The sequence below is a fragment of the Dama dama genome, chromosome 5 (assembly GCF_033118175.1).
Source record: "Dama dama isolate Ldn47 chromosome 5, ASM3311817v1, whole genome shotgun sequence".
Taxonomy (NCBI): domain Eukaryota; kingdom Metazoa; phylum Chordata; class Mammalia; order Artiodactyla; family Cervidae; genus Dama; species Dama dama.
Window position 1 is genome coordinate 94,469,437 of NC_083685.1, and position 15,950 is coordinate 94,485,386.

At 48.1% G+C, this 15,950-nt stretch overlaps 1 protein-coding gene across 1 annotated transcript in view; it reads right to left on the minus strand.

Moving 5' to 3' along the window:
* The window catches only part of ITGAE (integrin subunit alpha E), a 60,502-nt gene that overhangs the window by 10,168 nt on the left and 34,384 nt on the right, over positions 1 to 15,950 (minus strand). The window contains exons 16-26 of the mRNA XM_061143136.1: positions 15,005 to 15,135; positions 14,381 to 14,511; positions 12,291 to 12,454; positions 10,305 to 10,433; positions 8,259 to 8,332; positions 4,124 to 4,256; positions 2,471 to 2,569; positions 1,676 to 1,755; positions 775 to 852; positions 199 to 262; positions 7 to 114 (exon numbers count right to left, since the gene is read on the minus strand). Coding sequence (XP_060999119.1) covers positions 7 to 114; positions 199 to 262; positions 775 to 852; positions 1,676 to 1,755; positions 2,471 to 2,569; positions 4,124 to 4,256; positions 8,259 to 8,332; positions 10,305 to 10,433; positions 12,291 to 12,454; positions 14,381 to 14,511; positions 15,005 to 15,135 — 1,191 coding nt within the window. The remainder of the gene's footprint in view (positions 1 to 6; positions 115 to 198; positions 263 to 774; positions 853 to 1,675; positions 1,756 to 2,470; positions 2,570 to 4,123; positions 4,257 to 8,258; positions 8,333 to 10,304; positions 10,434 to 12,290; positions 12,455 to 14,380; positions 14,512 to 15,004; positions 15,136 to 15,950) is intronic.

Here is a 15,950-nt window from a genome sequence, read left to right on the forward strand (position 1 = left end):
ATGTACCTGAGTCTTGGTCAGGTTCGTCACTGTTAGGAACTGGAGACCTCGTAATTTAACTGGAACACAAATTTGCAGCTGGAACTCGGCTCCAAAGAGGTTCTCCCCATGTATCTACAAGGTAAAATCCAAGCAGAAAGTCACGGCTGGTGTTGTTTTCCCACCTGTTGGCTTTGCGATGATGAGCAGAGCACTTACGTTGAAGAGGAACTCTTTGTGGTGGGAAGACCCCTGGTTTATGTTCACGTACGTCACTGAGGGTCTGCAAGTTGAGAGGACATGGGTTAGGCCTCAGGGCCCCTTTCTCATTTTAAATAAACCTTAGTGCTATCAACTGGATACACTAAAAGGGCCCCTGATTCTTAGGAGAGATCAAAGTTGAATAGCAAAATGTTGAGCAGTGGTGGGGCAATTGGAATCAGGTTAGAATATTTGAATTCGGTCTCTTCAGGCTGGTTCTGTGTCTGTATCATTCCTCAGGGGGGCCTTACTTTTTCTCTTCCTTTCTTCCCAATCCCTTAAGTCCTCTCTTCCTTCCTTAGCATCCCATCAGTTCCCTTTGGTATCAAGACCTGTTGGCACTGTTCCTCCTTTGATTACAGCCACAGGGTTTCTAGGACCTAACAGTTAGTGCCCTAGAGATCAATGGGAGCCTGGGTTCTAAGCAGCCTCCTCTCAGGGAAGGGCAATGCCCACATCCACCCTGACCACTAGACCCACCCACAAAATGCCTGAAGCTGTCCCACAGGTGTGGGGCCCCCCGGAAGTACTTACTTGGGAAGAACCGCAATGAAGGCATGTTTGATTTGAAGGCTGTGAGTTTTATTGACCAAAGACCTTCTTTCATTGGAACTAGGAAATAAGAGTGTCAGTTTATAGCACCCCTGCTTTGTACACATGGCTGCTTACCTTGGCTCCCCAGGATCACTGGGGTTCAGATAGAAAAGACTCTTGGAGATAAACCGAGTGCAGAAGACTTGCTGGAAGACCAGACTTGGAGAAACACTGATTTTAAAAGGGTTTCTCCAGGACTTCTCTGCCAGTCCAGTGGTTAAGACTCCATGCTCCCAATGCAGGGGGCATGAGTTCAATTCCTGGTCGGGGAACTAAGATCCTGCGTGTTGCATGGTGTGCCCAAAAGGAGAGTGTTTCTCAGCCTTGACAGTAGTGACATATAGCACCAGGAAAGTCTTTATGAGTGGCTGTCCTATATATTGTAGGATGTTAACATCCCAGGTCTCTACCCACTAGATGTCAATAATAACACCCCCCACCAAATTCATACCAATCAAAAATGCCTTCAGACACTGCCCCTGGGAGTAGAATCACCCCTGTTTGAGAACTTGACCAACTGTGTACCCTACCCTACCCCAAACATAGAGGTTTTGCAGAAGACAGAGCATCTCTGAGGTTAGATGAACCAAAATGAGCGCTCCAGTGCAAAACTCAGTCTGCCAGACTATACCATAGTTTTACTTTGTCAATAAAGGAACATTTTAAGTATCTCTGATAACAAGGGAAAGCCAGGTCACTGTGGGGACATAGGTGCCTTCCTGGGGCTCCCTGAGGCTTCCCTTCTGGGGCAGTGAGGAGTCATAGCTCTGACGTACATGCATGGGAGGGAGCCTTTTTGCAGGACCACAGCCCAGGCTCCCTTGACCCAGGCATGACTTACTTGGTGACCATCACAGTGATGTCGGCTGTCCTGTTTGGAAAGACACTCTCCTCCAGCTGCCAAACTAACGAAAAGTTTGCCTAGTTAAACAAAAAAAAGTGGATTGATTCCCATTTATACCACTCACAATTCAAACTGCTTCCTATTAACTAAACAGACCTGGAAAATGTAATTCAATACTCCATGCTTCTATAGCACAGCATGCTTCAAGTTCCTTTTATTCCACATAACACAGTGTCAGGATGGGGTGAGCAGGGCAGATAGCACTATTCCCCTTTTACAGCCAAGGAAGCCTCTTGAGAGGTCTCCCACAGCACAGAGATCATCAGTAGCAGGTCAAGGCCTCCCCTCAGGGCTAATAACCTTCCAGACCACCCCCAGCTTCCCTCTGCTGTACCGGGGTGAGCCAACCTTGTCTCAGTGACTGTACCCTCACCTCCACTGCTCCCTACTTCCAGAGCACACTGGGCAGCTTTACGCTGTCACAGATGATGATATAGTCAAGGAAAGTGTGGACACTGCAACCGGGAGATTCTAATGAGCCTGGGAAGTAGAAAACACCAGCCCTAGGGGACTGAGAAGAGTCAGCTAATCACAACAGACTCATAGGTCTTCCCTGGTGGTCCAGTGGCTAAGACTCTGAGCTCCCAATGCAGGGGGCCGGGATTCCATCCCTGGTCAGGGAACTAGATCCCAAGTGCTGCAACTAAAAGATCCTGCATGCCACAACTAAGACCCAGAGCAGCCAAATAAATAGAAAATAAATAGAAAATTAAAAAAAAAAAAAAGACTCACAGATGATCTCTTGAGGACGGGGTGACTAATCTTGCAGTTCATGACCAGGAAAGAAGCAGTTGGCTTAGGGTCACCACACTGAATGTCTGGAGAAGGAGGCTGTTAACACAAAAGAAGTGGTTTTGAAAAGGCGAAAAAGAAAAGGTTCAGTTTCCTCACAACAACATGCCAGACACCCTGCTAGGAGCTAGGGATGCAAATAAGCCAGTCTTTGTCCTCATCTCCACAAGTTGGGCAGAAGGGCTCAGTACCAGATAGGTGAAGAATTTAAACACAAGGCCTCAGGAGGGGTTCTGGGAGAGCAGCACAGAAACAAGCAGTAGAGAAAGATGAGGTCCAACCAGGAGGAATCAGTCTTCCTGGGGAAGGAGACGGTTTAACTGAACCTTGGACCAGTGGAAGGCCCCCTGCATTGCCATGCAGCCTTTTTCAGCCATGCTTCCTCATCTGGACCACTGATTATGGAAAATGACTGAGCGACCACTGTTTTTTTAATTCTCCCAAGGATGGTGGGTCTAGTTCCTTTCTAGATGCTTAGGAGATCATGGCATGTAATGGGTGCTATCCTGGCTCAAACAGCCTCAAACCACCAGGGACACACCCGTGGTAAGACAGAGCCAGGTTTGTTGACTCATTAGAGTGAGGAAAACTGCACTGTGGTGTATCTCACCAAACAGGAAAAGATAGTTATTAAAAGATTCTGGGGAAAGTTAGAATTTGGGGAAATATAAGCAAAGCAGTGTTTTATAGGCTCAAAATAAAGCAGGGATGGGACTTCCCTCATGGTCCAGTGGTTAAGATTTTGCCTTCCGATGCAGGGGGTGCAGGTTTGATCCCTGGTCAGGGAGCCAAGATCTCACATGCCTTGCAGCCAAACAACCAAAACATGAAACAGAAGCAATATTGTAACAAATTCCATAAAGACTTTAAAAATGGTCCATGTGGGAAAAAAGAAAAAGCGAGGGTTATGTGTAAAAGGGCCACTCAACATCAATTCTGGGCTGCAAAGTGGACCCAAAGACCCATTTTCTTGGAAACCATTCAGGTGAATGTGAAAAGCTGTGTAGAGAAACATTTTATCTGAAGTTTCAAGTCTCAAATGGAAAATGAGAATGCTTCTCTTTGTCAAAACAGTTTAGATTCTCCAGGCAACAGTAAGATGGTTTCATAATTACAGATATAACTTCAAACAGCAAAGTTTCTGACTGCCTATGATTTTAGAGAGCAAAATATTTCAGTGTTACAATACTTTACAGCTGCAGGGTGTCCTTGGGAGAAATACTGTTTTCTGGTATCTTGCAGCTGGCTTTGAGTCTGTGCTCCCAGGCTGATGAAAGGCGGAGCAGACTTTTACTTTCCAGTCAAGCTAATTTATTATAGATTATTTCTGTCTCAGAACTCTAGTTAAGAAAGGCTGCAGGCAGAAGGACTGATTGGGTGGCAAAATAGCACCATTGATGTTTAAGGCAGAGAATGATATGACTGGATCCATGGCTTATTGTTGGATTAGAGGGGGTTTGTCTAGTTAATTATCATTTATTGGATGAACGAGGATGAGGCAGGAGGCAGAGTTAGGAGGTTTCCATAACCAAGCAGAGATGCGGGAAGGGAAAGTCATGAGCCATGTGGTTCCAAAACTGTTATCATAGTTACCTTCTGTATCCTCTTAAACTGCAGGTTTCTGGGGAAATTCAAAGCCACTCTTGTCATGTAGGAATCTTCCCCAGAGTTAGTCAGGCCAATGTTCATGGTCAGCTCTTTTGTGAGACCCACCACCAATTCCTGCCTGCACAGGGCAGCCAAAGAGATAAATGTAACCAGTTTATTTAATCTGTGAAAACCTCAGTGCCATGCAACAGAACCTTCTTAACTTCTTAGATAAATTGCCTAAAGGATACATTTAGCCTAGATCTTCTTCCCCACAACAGAAGCAAGCACCTGGACTTCCATATCCACCTCAGTTGCTGTGTGACATGACCATTTATTTAGTATTTGCCGTGTGTTGGGGACTGTATTAAATGTCCCACACTCTCTGCTAATCCTGGTGATAACTCTGAACTTGTATGGTTATTCTCTGTGCTGCGGTGAAGGGAACAGAAGGCAGGGGAGGCTCACTCACATGCCTGAGGTCCAACATCCCTGAAAGGGAGTTGGGAGAATCAGATCTAAATCCTCTTTCTACCACCAATTCACTGTGACCCCAGGCAATGAACTTTGAGACGTAAATTCATCCATTCCACGTACATTTACGGGGGACTTTGTGCCAGAAACTCAACACAAGAGAAACAGCATGCGGGGGACAGATGTTGCCCCCCACCCCTGCCTTGGCCTCAGCTTTCCCACCACAAAATCCCCCTGGCCCTTCCAGGTTACAGGCTGTGAGTTAAGACATGAGCCTGTTCAGCATGGAGAAGAGAAGATGTGGGGACGGGTGAGGGCTTCCTTCATGCTGAGGCATCCTGGGGTCCTGGAGTGTACAACCACTCTCAGTAATTGAGATCTACAGGGAAACACATTAACAATACAAAGGAAACTTTCTAACCATCTGAAAGGTCTTAAAATAGAATGTGCAGCCCTGGGGAGTAATATGACCTGTGTCTTATTGAGTCATTTTTGTTTTTTTATCACAGCTGAGGAGGATAGCGGGCAGTCACAGAGCCTGTGTGGGGATTCATCTGGGAGATGACACAGACCTGAAATGAGACAGTAGTCGTGGCAATGGGGAGGGTGATAAGGCCATGCTTGCAAGCAGAGCACAAAAGAGGCAGGAGTTGGGGATTCCTCTGCCAGTTCAATGGTTAAGGCCCAGTGCTTCCAGTACAGAGAGTGTCGGTTCGATCCCTGATCAGGGAACTAGGATCCTACATGCCATGAGCATGGCCAAAATCTAAAAAACTTTTTTTTAAAAAAAGAGAATCGAGGATGTGTCCTGAGTTTCAGTTTCAGAGTTTCCAGCTTAGATGACCCAGTGGGGCTAGTCGTGATGGAGAGAACACAGTGGGAGACCAGAGGGTGGAAACTGACCAGATGAGCTCAGTCCGGGACATGATGAGAAGTTCTCAGAGGACAGGGAGGCAACGACACTGAAATGTCAGTTGGGTGTCCTGGCTCAGAGCTCAGCCCGGGACATGATGAGAAGTTCTCAGAGGACAGGGAGGCAGCGACACTGAAATGTCAGTTGGGTGTCCTGTCTCAGAGCTCAGCAGAGAGATCTGAGAGTCACTGGAATATGTACCAGGGATTCTTAACTCAAGGTCCAGGGACAGTTTCAGAGTTCCCTGAATGCAAACGCTTTATGTTTGCAAGTGTGATCTTCTAAAGACAAATGTCTGTAGTTTACCTTAGATTCTTCAGGAGATTCACGTCCACAAAAAAGGTCAAACCACTGAGGCATTTGGATGCTGAGGATTAGGCTCAATACTTTGGAAAAAAGGGGAGACTGCCAGCTGTGGACACTAGGGGGTGATGTAGGGCCAGCTGTTTCACAGTCTATTCCACAAGGACTTGACTGGGAGGGCTTTAGGGGCTGTAATGAATTCCCTGTTAGAAACAAATCTTGTTAGGCTGGATTCCAAAGCACTCAAAAGCCTTCACTTGGCTCCTCCATGACTGAGACAGGCAGTGCTAAGCTATCCACATCTGAAACACAAGTCCTGCAAGTGTCTATGAAAAGGTTTCTCAGGACTCAGAACAGAGCTCTTCTTCAGAGATGCCAACTCAGCCAACCAGCCATCAGTGCCATGTTCCGTACACAGCACTAGGTGTGGGGGGAAGGGGCATTTTAAGACCACCACATGTCCAAAACCAAACTGATGCAACCCACTCCAATATTCATGCCTGGGAAATCCCATGGACAGAGGAGCCTGGCGGGCTACAGTCCATGGGGTTGCAAAAGATTCAGACACGACTTAGCGACTAAACAACAACAAATCATAATAACAACAGAAATGATAGACAATTACAAGGCAAATGGGAGGGAAATCCAAAAAAAGAGGAGATACGTGTATTTGTATAGCTGAGTCACTTTGCTATAGAGTAGAAACTAACACAACAATGTATAGCAACTATACGCCAATAAAAATCAATTTTTAAAAATTACCAAGCTCATGACCTCTCCTCCCCACCTTGCCTTCCAAAACCATTCTTCCAAAAGCTTTCCCAATTCAGTTCTTGGCATCAGCATCATTCTAGAATCCAGCATGTTCCAATAGAACTTCTGAAGTGATGGAAATGACCTATTATATATCTGTGCTGCTCAAAACCACTAGCCATATGTGGGTATTGAGCACGTGAGATGTGCTTAGGGCAACTAAGGAACTAAAATCTTCTTTAATTTTAATTCATTTCAATTTAAATAACCACATGTGACCAGAAGCTATTGTGTTGGACTGCACAGTTCTGGATGCTCGGGCTGGAACCCTGAAAGACTTCTTAGACCCCTCTCTCTCACTCCCCAATCCAATCTGTCATCCAATCCTGCGGGCTCTAACTGCAAAATATAACCACCTTCATTGCTACCACTCTGGCCCAAGTCATATCACTTCTCACCCGAGTTATCACAACAGCTCCCTACTATCGCCCTGCCTCCACCTCTGCTCCTACAGTCTGTTCTCAACATAGCAGCAAGAATGATCCTATTGGGACTTCCCTGGTGGTCCAGTGGTTAAGAATCCACCTTCCAATGCAGGTGACATGGGTTTGACCCCTAGTCGGGGAACTAAGATCCCACATGGTGCAGGGAAACTAGAGAGCCCTAGCGCAGGAACAAAGACAGCTATGTGGGGGGGAGAGCAGCTCCCCCCGCCCCACAAAAAGAATGATTCTCTGAAAGTGCATGGTCATGTCATTCCTCTGACTTCCCGGCTCACAGTAAAAGTCCTCATGGAAATGGAGCCACATGTGATTTTTCCTCCCCTCACACGGCAACATCAATTCAATGGACATGAGTTTGAGCAACCTCTGGGAGACAGTGAAGAACAGAGAAGCCTGGCATGCTTCAGTCCATGGGGTCGCAAAGAGTCAGACAAGACTTAGCCACTGAATAGCAGCCCCCTCCACTCACTCTGGTGTCCTGGCCTCTTCCTCCCACCTCCAAGCGCCCAGCTCAGGGCACTGACGGGTGCGCTCCCTTCAGACACCCACAGAGTTCATTCCTTCACCTGCTTTTCCATGAAGCCAAACATCACCTTCTCCATGAGCGCTTTCCGGACCACTCTGTTTGAAACCGCAACCCCAACCTCATCCCTGGCACTTCCTTCCCACCTTCCCTGTCTTCTTTTTCTTCATAGTACATCTTTTCAACACAAAGTTGACTTACATATTACCTTCTCTCCGTAAGCAAAATTGTGAAAATGAAGAAGGGACTTCCTGTATCTCCCAGCACCTAGAGTGCTGGGCACAGAGGGGATGCTCCCTAAGTATGTCATGAATTAGGTAATTTGGTTAAGTGGTGAGCCAGGGAAGAGGTTATCTCTAAGTGAGGGGGTCCTAGGGGTGAGGGACAGTGGGTTATGGAAAGAAATCTGGGTGTAAGTCCATCCAATGATCATGGGATCCCACGCAGGCCTGCAACTACTGACTCTTCCCAAATTCATAACATAAGAATACAAATCTGTCTTGCCTCCCTCATTGGGTGGCTGGGGAAGCAATGATACAATTAGTGCAAAAGCCCTTTGTGGGCTACGAGGAAAAAGAGGAGGAAGTGAGTGATCCTGGTGAGGGGCTTGCCCCGGTAAGCCTTCAGGAGGAGAGTTAACTGCAGAAACCATGACGATTGGATTCAACTCACTGGGAGATGGTGGTGGCCAGCTCTAATTCCGCGACGCAAAACAGCTTATTCTTGCAGTTCTTCTCGTAGGGCAGCTGTAAGCAGACAGAGGCGGGTATCGTCAGCCCAGGGAGCCCGCCGTCCCCAGCGGCCTTGCTTCGTGATCTTCTCCCTAGGACATGTGTGTCCCCTCCGCTGACTCTGAGAAGTGCGGGTGAGGCCGACGGGCTGAGGTTGTGTCCACGTGGCTGTGAGAGGTGTGACTGTGCCATTCCTGGATTTGTCAGGCATGGGGTGTGCTGGTCCTACCGCACAGGTACCATGCATCAGGTCACTGGCCAAGGTCAAAAACAGGGTGGCCTTTGTGAAATGGCGGGAGTAGCTGTCACTTGCATATTATGCTAATTAAGTAGCAACACTCACAGCTCACTACTCTGAACATTTGGGGGTAGGTGAAACCATATGAAGAAGAGCCTCCTTAGTCCTCTTAAGTAGAGCGGGAACAGCAGGGGACTAATTTGGGGGGATACCTAACCGAATATTGTCAAGGTTCAGTCCCGTGAGCTCTTCTACCCCCATGGCTAGTCTTCTCTGTAGGTTAAATACTCCCCCTTGCAGTCTTGCCTACACCAAACAAATTCAGAAATCACAGTGGGCCCAAAAGGTCCAGGTAAGATTGAAAAACTCCAGCTCAGGTTGCAAAGTCATGTTTTCTAAAGGAACAGGTCTATTTTTTATTATGAAGGAGACACAGCCAGCTCCCTACCTAGGGAATCACTGCATTTATCTTCCCAGCAGCCAGCGACCATCACAGTAGCTTTACACAAGGACTGTTTCCATGATTGGAGCTAGAGTGAGAGCCCAGAGCAAGGAAGAAACGTTACACTGCCCAGAGAAGGGAGATGCAGATTGCAGAAGTCAGAGCTTGGGGCTCTATCTGACTGGGACAACAACTGAGGGTTTTTTTATTTTTTTTAAGTTTTACTTTTAATATAGCCAAGCAGCTTGTTCTCTTTCAGTAGGATTAAAACATCCTAAGCTCCCAGCGAGAGCTCATTCTCTGGGAATATCTCTGTGCTTGCTGCTGCTGCTGCTCAATCGTGTCCGACTCTGTGACCCCATGGACTGTAGCCCGCCAGGCTCCTCTGTCCATGGGATTCTCCAGGCAAGAATACCAGAGTGGGATGCTATTTCCTTCTCCAGGGGATCTTCCCAACCCAGGAATTGAAACCACATCTCTTGCATCTCTTGCAATGGCAAGCAGATTCTTTACCACTGTGCCACCTGGGAAGCCCATCTATGTGCCTAAACACCGAATAATTTCCCCTCACCCATTTCCTCAGTCAGATAATTTTTTTTTAAAAATCTCTTTGTCGAAGCATCAAAGTAATCATTGATTAAGATAAGAATCCTGAATGGATGTTAAACAGGATACATCATAGGTCAGCAAGTTAAGAATCCACCTGCAATACAGAAGACACAGGAGATGCAGTTTCCTGATCCCTGAGTCAGAAAGATCCCCTGGAGGAGGGCATGGCAACCCACTCCAGTATTCTTATCTGAAAAAATCCCACGGACAGAGGCGCCTGGCAGGCTATAGTCCATGGGGTCACGAAGCGTAGGACACGACTGAGTGACTAAGCACAGGCAAATGTAATCTCAAAGCATCTCCTCATAATATACTTATTAATTACAAAGGGAAATAGCCCCAGTGTGACTTTCTGTGTCCAGGGCAGATGGGCTCCAGTCCAGTCCCCACACAGGCCTTCTGCCACACCATTATCAGAGATCTGTGCCAAGTATCCATATGCTTCATTAAATATGTAGCAGGCACCTTTTGTGAGCAGAAAAGAACCAGCCTTGGGAGTCATTTGGAGACCCGTATTACCCACCAGTGAGGTCCTAGGCAAATTAACACCATCTCAGGAGCTCTATTATCCCCATCTGTGCAGGGAGGGTCCTAAACATTGTCTGAAGACCCTCCCAACTTTAATATTCTTTGGAGATAAGGGAGCAGGGACTTTTAACGGGGTGGCACCTGGGGGAGTCTGGTCCTAGCCAAGTCACCTGGAAGATGGCGGAGGGCTCAGCATAGAAGTCCAGGATTGGTTGGGGGTGGTCCATCCGGCCCTCAGGGGTCTGGAGGTGGTAGCTGACCTTGACAGTGATGTTGGAGAAGCAGTCCTCCTGACACAGCTGCACAGTCACCAAGGAATGCGAGGTTGGAGTTGGATGTGGGGGAGAAGATGACAAAGAGAATACTTTTAACTTTGATGTGGTCCCAATATTAAAGAATGAAAGGGGTTAAGCTAGGAGTCCTAAGCCTCTTCCAAGTAGGCCAGGCTGCCAAGAGCACTGGGAAAACCTCCCCTGATCTGCCATGGCCTCAGGCCTAACTTCTTATGGTTCCTGCCCTAGTCACAGAGGGGTTCTGGCCAGCAGGAGTTAAACTCCAGCTTGGACTTAGAGAACAAAGGGGTGCCAAAAAGAGGAAGTCATGGTCTCAGCTATGTTTACAAAGATCTTTCTTGAAGTGGCACAGAGGACATATTAGAAAAATAAAACCTGTAGACCAGAACTTCCCTGGAGGTCCCATGGTTAAGACTCCATGCTTCCAATGCAAGGGTCATAGGTTCAGTCCCTGGTGGGGGGACTAAGATCACACGTGGTGCACAGCCAACACAAACAAAGAAAAGAACCCTGAAGACCAGGAGATGGCCTGGGATGCCACTTGCCATTCTCTTTGTTTATTGAGACTTTTCTCCAGGTGGGAGCTTTGAACACCTGAGAATAGGTGAGCAAGAGTCTTGGCTGGAAAAGGTAGCTATGCTTATCTTTAAGGAAGTCACAGACTTGCTAGAAGTCTTAATCCATTTAACAACCAGAACTGATGTTAGAACAGATGTGTGGTCTGAAGCATAATTTATGAGTTTATTGGAATACATGATCCTTTGAGGTCCACAGTTTTGGGTGCTGGCAGACTCTGAGTCCTGACAAATACACTTTTCCTAGGTTTCTAGGCACCTTTATCAGGAGTAAACTTTTGTTAATAACAACTTTTGTCTTTCTATTTCTACTTTGCCTCACTCAGGTTTTCTAATGTCGTCTCACATAAGGGCCTTCTGCCCCACCGTTGTTATCAGGTGGGAGAGGGAACTCTGTTATTCCCAATGTATTACCAAGGAAAATGGCAGCAATCAGAGGATTTCCCTTTTTGTCCAGTTTCTAGGAAACTCAGAGATTTACTTAGTGTTCAACTCTGTAGATTGCTTTAACTTGGTTTTCTGGTACAATAACCCCCATCTCCCACACCATCATGTGATTCTTGATCTATTATGATTGTTTTAGTTGCTCATTTGTGTGTATGGATCCCTGTACTTCACTCTATGCACCTCAGTTCTTTTCCCAACAGTACAGATCCCCTCTGGGAACTTCCCTGGCAGTCCAGTGGTTAAGACTCCCAGCTTTCACTGCAAGGGACACAGGTTCGATCCCTGGTCAGGGAACTAAGATCCCACATGCCACGTGGCACGGCCAAAATAAAATAAAATAGATAACCAACAAGGACCTACTGTATAGCACAGCACAGGTAACTCTGCTTAATAGTCTGCAATAATCTAAATGGGAAAAGAACTTGAAAAAGAACAGATATATGTGTATGTATAACTGAATCATTTTGCTATACACCTGAAACTAAAACAACCCTGTTAACCAACTATGAGTGCCTGCTCAGTCATGTCCGACTCTTTGCAACCCCATGGACTCTAGCTCCCAGGCTCCCCTGTCCATGGGATTCTCCAGGCAAGAATACTGGAGTGGCTTGTCACTTCCTTCTCCAGGGGATCTTTCCAACGACCCAGGGATGGAACCCACATCTCCTGCTTCTCCTGCACTGGCAGGCGCATTCTTTAGCACTGTGATACCTGTGAAACCCCTGTTAATCAACTATACTCCAGTATAAAATTAAAAAAAAAAAAAAACAATGAAACAAAGCAACCCTAAAAAAAAAGTACAAACAGACCCCTCTGGACTCTTGGAAACTCCTCCACTCACCTGTCCGTCTGTGGGGATGAGCGAGAAGGACTCACAGAGATGGGGCCCCCTGCCCAACTCCCTAAGGGAGCTCTGATCCATCCTCTTGTCTGAATGCTGCAGCCGTTTCCTCTGCTTCACCACATCCACGTCCAGTGTGAAGTTCAGAGAGGTCCCATCAAGTCCTGAGAATGAAGATCAGATCTTTCTGATTGAGGCAGGGAGGTCAAACTCCAGACCGAGGGCCCTCCCGTGAGCCCCTCCTGACTGGTGTCCCCCGCACAGGCACTTCCCCCAGTTTCTTCTTCATTTCAAAGTTACTTTTCTCATGTCTTCTGTCCCCTGGTTAGGGTCCCTCAGTGCCCCAGACCCAAACCTGGGGCTGAACATCCTCAGGGCTAAGTCAGTCTTCCCTTTGGGAAGGGGGCTTTTAGGGAGGAGGCTGGGATTGAGGGGGGAAATATGGAGGAGGAAAGATTCAAGGAAGGGAGAGAGAGAGACCATAGAGTAAAAGCTGAAGATGGCCGAGCTGGAAGAACCTTGTGGATTACCTGGGCCAACACCCTAACTGTAGAGAACAAAAACGGGGGCCCCAGCTTCCCTGGTGGTTCAGTCGTAGAGAATCTGCCTGCCAATGCAGGAGACAGGGGTTCAATCCTGGTCCAGGAGGATCCCATATGCTGTGGAGCAACTAAGCCTCTGTGGTACAACTACTGAGCCAAGTCTGAGTGCCCCGAAGCCTGTGCTCTGCAACAGGAGAAGCCACCACAATGGGAAGGCCACACACCACAACTAGAGGATCGCCCCCACTCGCTGCAACTAGAGAAAAGCCGCACGGCAACAAAAACCCAGCACAGCCAACAACATGTAAAATAAATAAATATTAAACAAAGCAAAACGCCAGGCGCGGAGAGTGAAGGACACCTGCCCAGTGTCACACGACCACCCAGCAGATGCTGTTCAGGTTCCGTGGCCCCAACCTTTCAGCCGGTACAGCTGGAAACGACAGGGCTGCCCTTTTCTAATGATCAGACTTGATCCTGGACTCCTGCAGAAAAGCCAGGCCACAGGGAGCGCGCTTTCTGACCTGCAGGAAGTAGAGCTACTTCTCGGGGATGATGACTGAGAGACGAAGCCCTGGGGACTGTTGCTAAGGGTTTGTGCTGGAAGAGATCTCTTGGGTTGGCAGTAAGTACCTGGACTGTGAAAGTCATGCCTACCCTCTGCCTTCCAGAAGGTCTCCCAACCAGCACCAGCTAAGGGGATGGGAAGGGAAGCCAGGCCTCCAGCAGATTATCCAGTCCCCCTGGTCTAGAGAGAAGGCAGAGGGAGGGAAGGGGAGATGTAATCAGAGAGAAAGAGGAGAGACACCACACACATAGGCGTGGGCACAGTAGCTGGAGATGGAGAGGTGCCTGCCTTTTTTCCAAGTCTTCTTTCAGAAACCCAACCCTTCAACCCGAGGACGGGATTCAATGCCCCTCTTCCCAAGAGGGTCAGAAAGACTCCTTCAGAATGTGGACTTAACAGCAGGTCACCCTTTTCTGGGGGCAGTTCCCATTAAACTGAACCTAAAGTCAAAGGAGCACCAAAGAACTGATGCTTTCAAAATGTGCTGTTGGAGAAAACTCGAGAGTCCCTTGGACTGCAAGGAGATCAAACCAGTCAATCCTAAAGGAAAGCAACCCTGAATATTCATTGGAAGGACTGATGCTGAAGCTGAAGTTCCAATACTTTGGCCACCTGATGCGAAGGACTGACTCATTGGAAAAGACCCTGATGCCAGGAAAGATTGAGGGCAGGAGAAGAAAGGGGCAGCGGTGAATGAGATGATTAGATAGCATCACCGACTCAATGGACATGAATCTGAGCAAACTCCAGGAGATGGTCAAGGACAGGGAAGCCTGGCGTGCTGCAGCCCATGGGGTCAAAAAAGAGTCGGATACGACTTAGCAACTGAACAACAACAACAGGTCAAAGGAACTAAAATCTTATAGCGGGATTTCATAACACCCCAGCCCTACCCAGCCCTCTTTCTCTGTCCCTTCCCGCACTGAAGCCAACAAGGAGTGACCACAGCGCTGGACAGGTTCAGCTAGACTGCCTGTTACCTGATTCGGCAGCTAGGGTTGTAGAGTTGATTTCAAAACACAAAGACGCATTCACACTGCTGCTGAAGCCAATGGGCAGTGCCTTGGGAGTGAAGTTCATGGACACCTTCAGATAAACCACAGGTCTTGAGCTACATAAGACAGCAAAGGGGCACATGAGAAGTGACCACAGGACTTCTGGATTGGTGTCTGGCTCTTTCATTCATTCAATGAATATTTACTGATCATCTCTCATATGCCAAGAGTCCTCAGAACATAGCAGAGAAAGAGACAAGCCTGACTCTGGTGGGAAAACAGACAACTGGCAAATAAACAAGAAACAACAGGAAAATCCTCTGTGCAGGAAAAGGTATGTTAAAAATAAAATAGGATAAGGTAATAGAGACTAGGGGCTACTGTGAAGCAGGTGCATTGTTATTCCCATTTATAGATGAGAAAACTGGGACTTAGAGATTCTGCCCAAGGACACACCTAAGTGCAAGCTGAGGTTCAAACCCAGTTCGACAGAGCCAATGCTCTTAAACAGCGCATTCACTCCCTCCCATCAGTGCCTGGTGTCTTCTTGGGGTCATTTAGGGCAGGGCAACGGGGTGAAGCTGCCCAGAAGGCAGGGCAGACTCCTACCGGAGTACAGTCGCCCGGCCCAGCGCACCCACGGTGATGTCAGCAAGGCCATCGCCACTGAAATCTAAGCCACCGGCCACGGATGTGCCGAAGTACTGGAGTCCTGGGGCCACTGCGGAGGCTCTGATCCTCTGTGGGGGAGAAACACAGGGTGTCGGGGAGGGAAGGGGTTTCCTTTTGTTTTATTCAGTCAACAGATTGGCCCGCTCCAGGGACTGAGGCACTGGAAGAAAAAGTAAGGTTCTCCTAGGGGAAGTGGCATTGGAACAGAGGCTTGAAGGGGGAGAGGGTAAGGAGAGCAGGGGGTGGGGAAACAGTCAGGGGTCAGTGCAGTGGGAAAGGGGAGACTGGGTGCCAGGAGGCCTGATGTGGGGCTGGGGTGTGCCTACAGAATTACATTTCAGAACCCCACTGTAGACACAGGGTGGAAGATGGGGAGGAAACAGGAGTCAGGGTGTAGGTGATGGGGATGGACAGGAGGGGCTGGATTTGGAAGATGGTGAGAACTTTAGGACGTGGAGGCTGACAGGCTGAGCTGGGGGGTCTATGATTAGCCCAGGTTTCTGCTGTGAGTGGTGGAGGGATGAGGCCCAGAGGAGCAGCAGGTATCAGGGAAGAGGGTGCTTTCAGTGGGGCATCCTGGGAGTGAGATGCGGGAGGCCATTCAGGGGAGGGGCTCAGGAGCAGCTGGACACACAGGACTGAAGCTTGGAGAGAAACTGCAGCTGGAGGTGGGTGGCAGTGCCCATAAAAGATATAGTGTGGAATTTGGCAATGGAGTCGAGGGGGGTGAGAGTTATGCAATGGGGTGGGGTGGGGGGCAGTGTGGGGACAGAAGCCAGAGAAGGGACAGAGAGAGGAAAGAGGATCTGGGGCAGGTCCAAGGTCAGGAATGCCAAAGAAGGAGACAGTCATAGTTCAGGAAAGAAGATAGATATTGCCACAA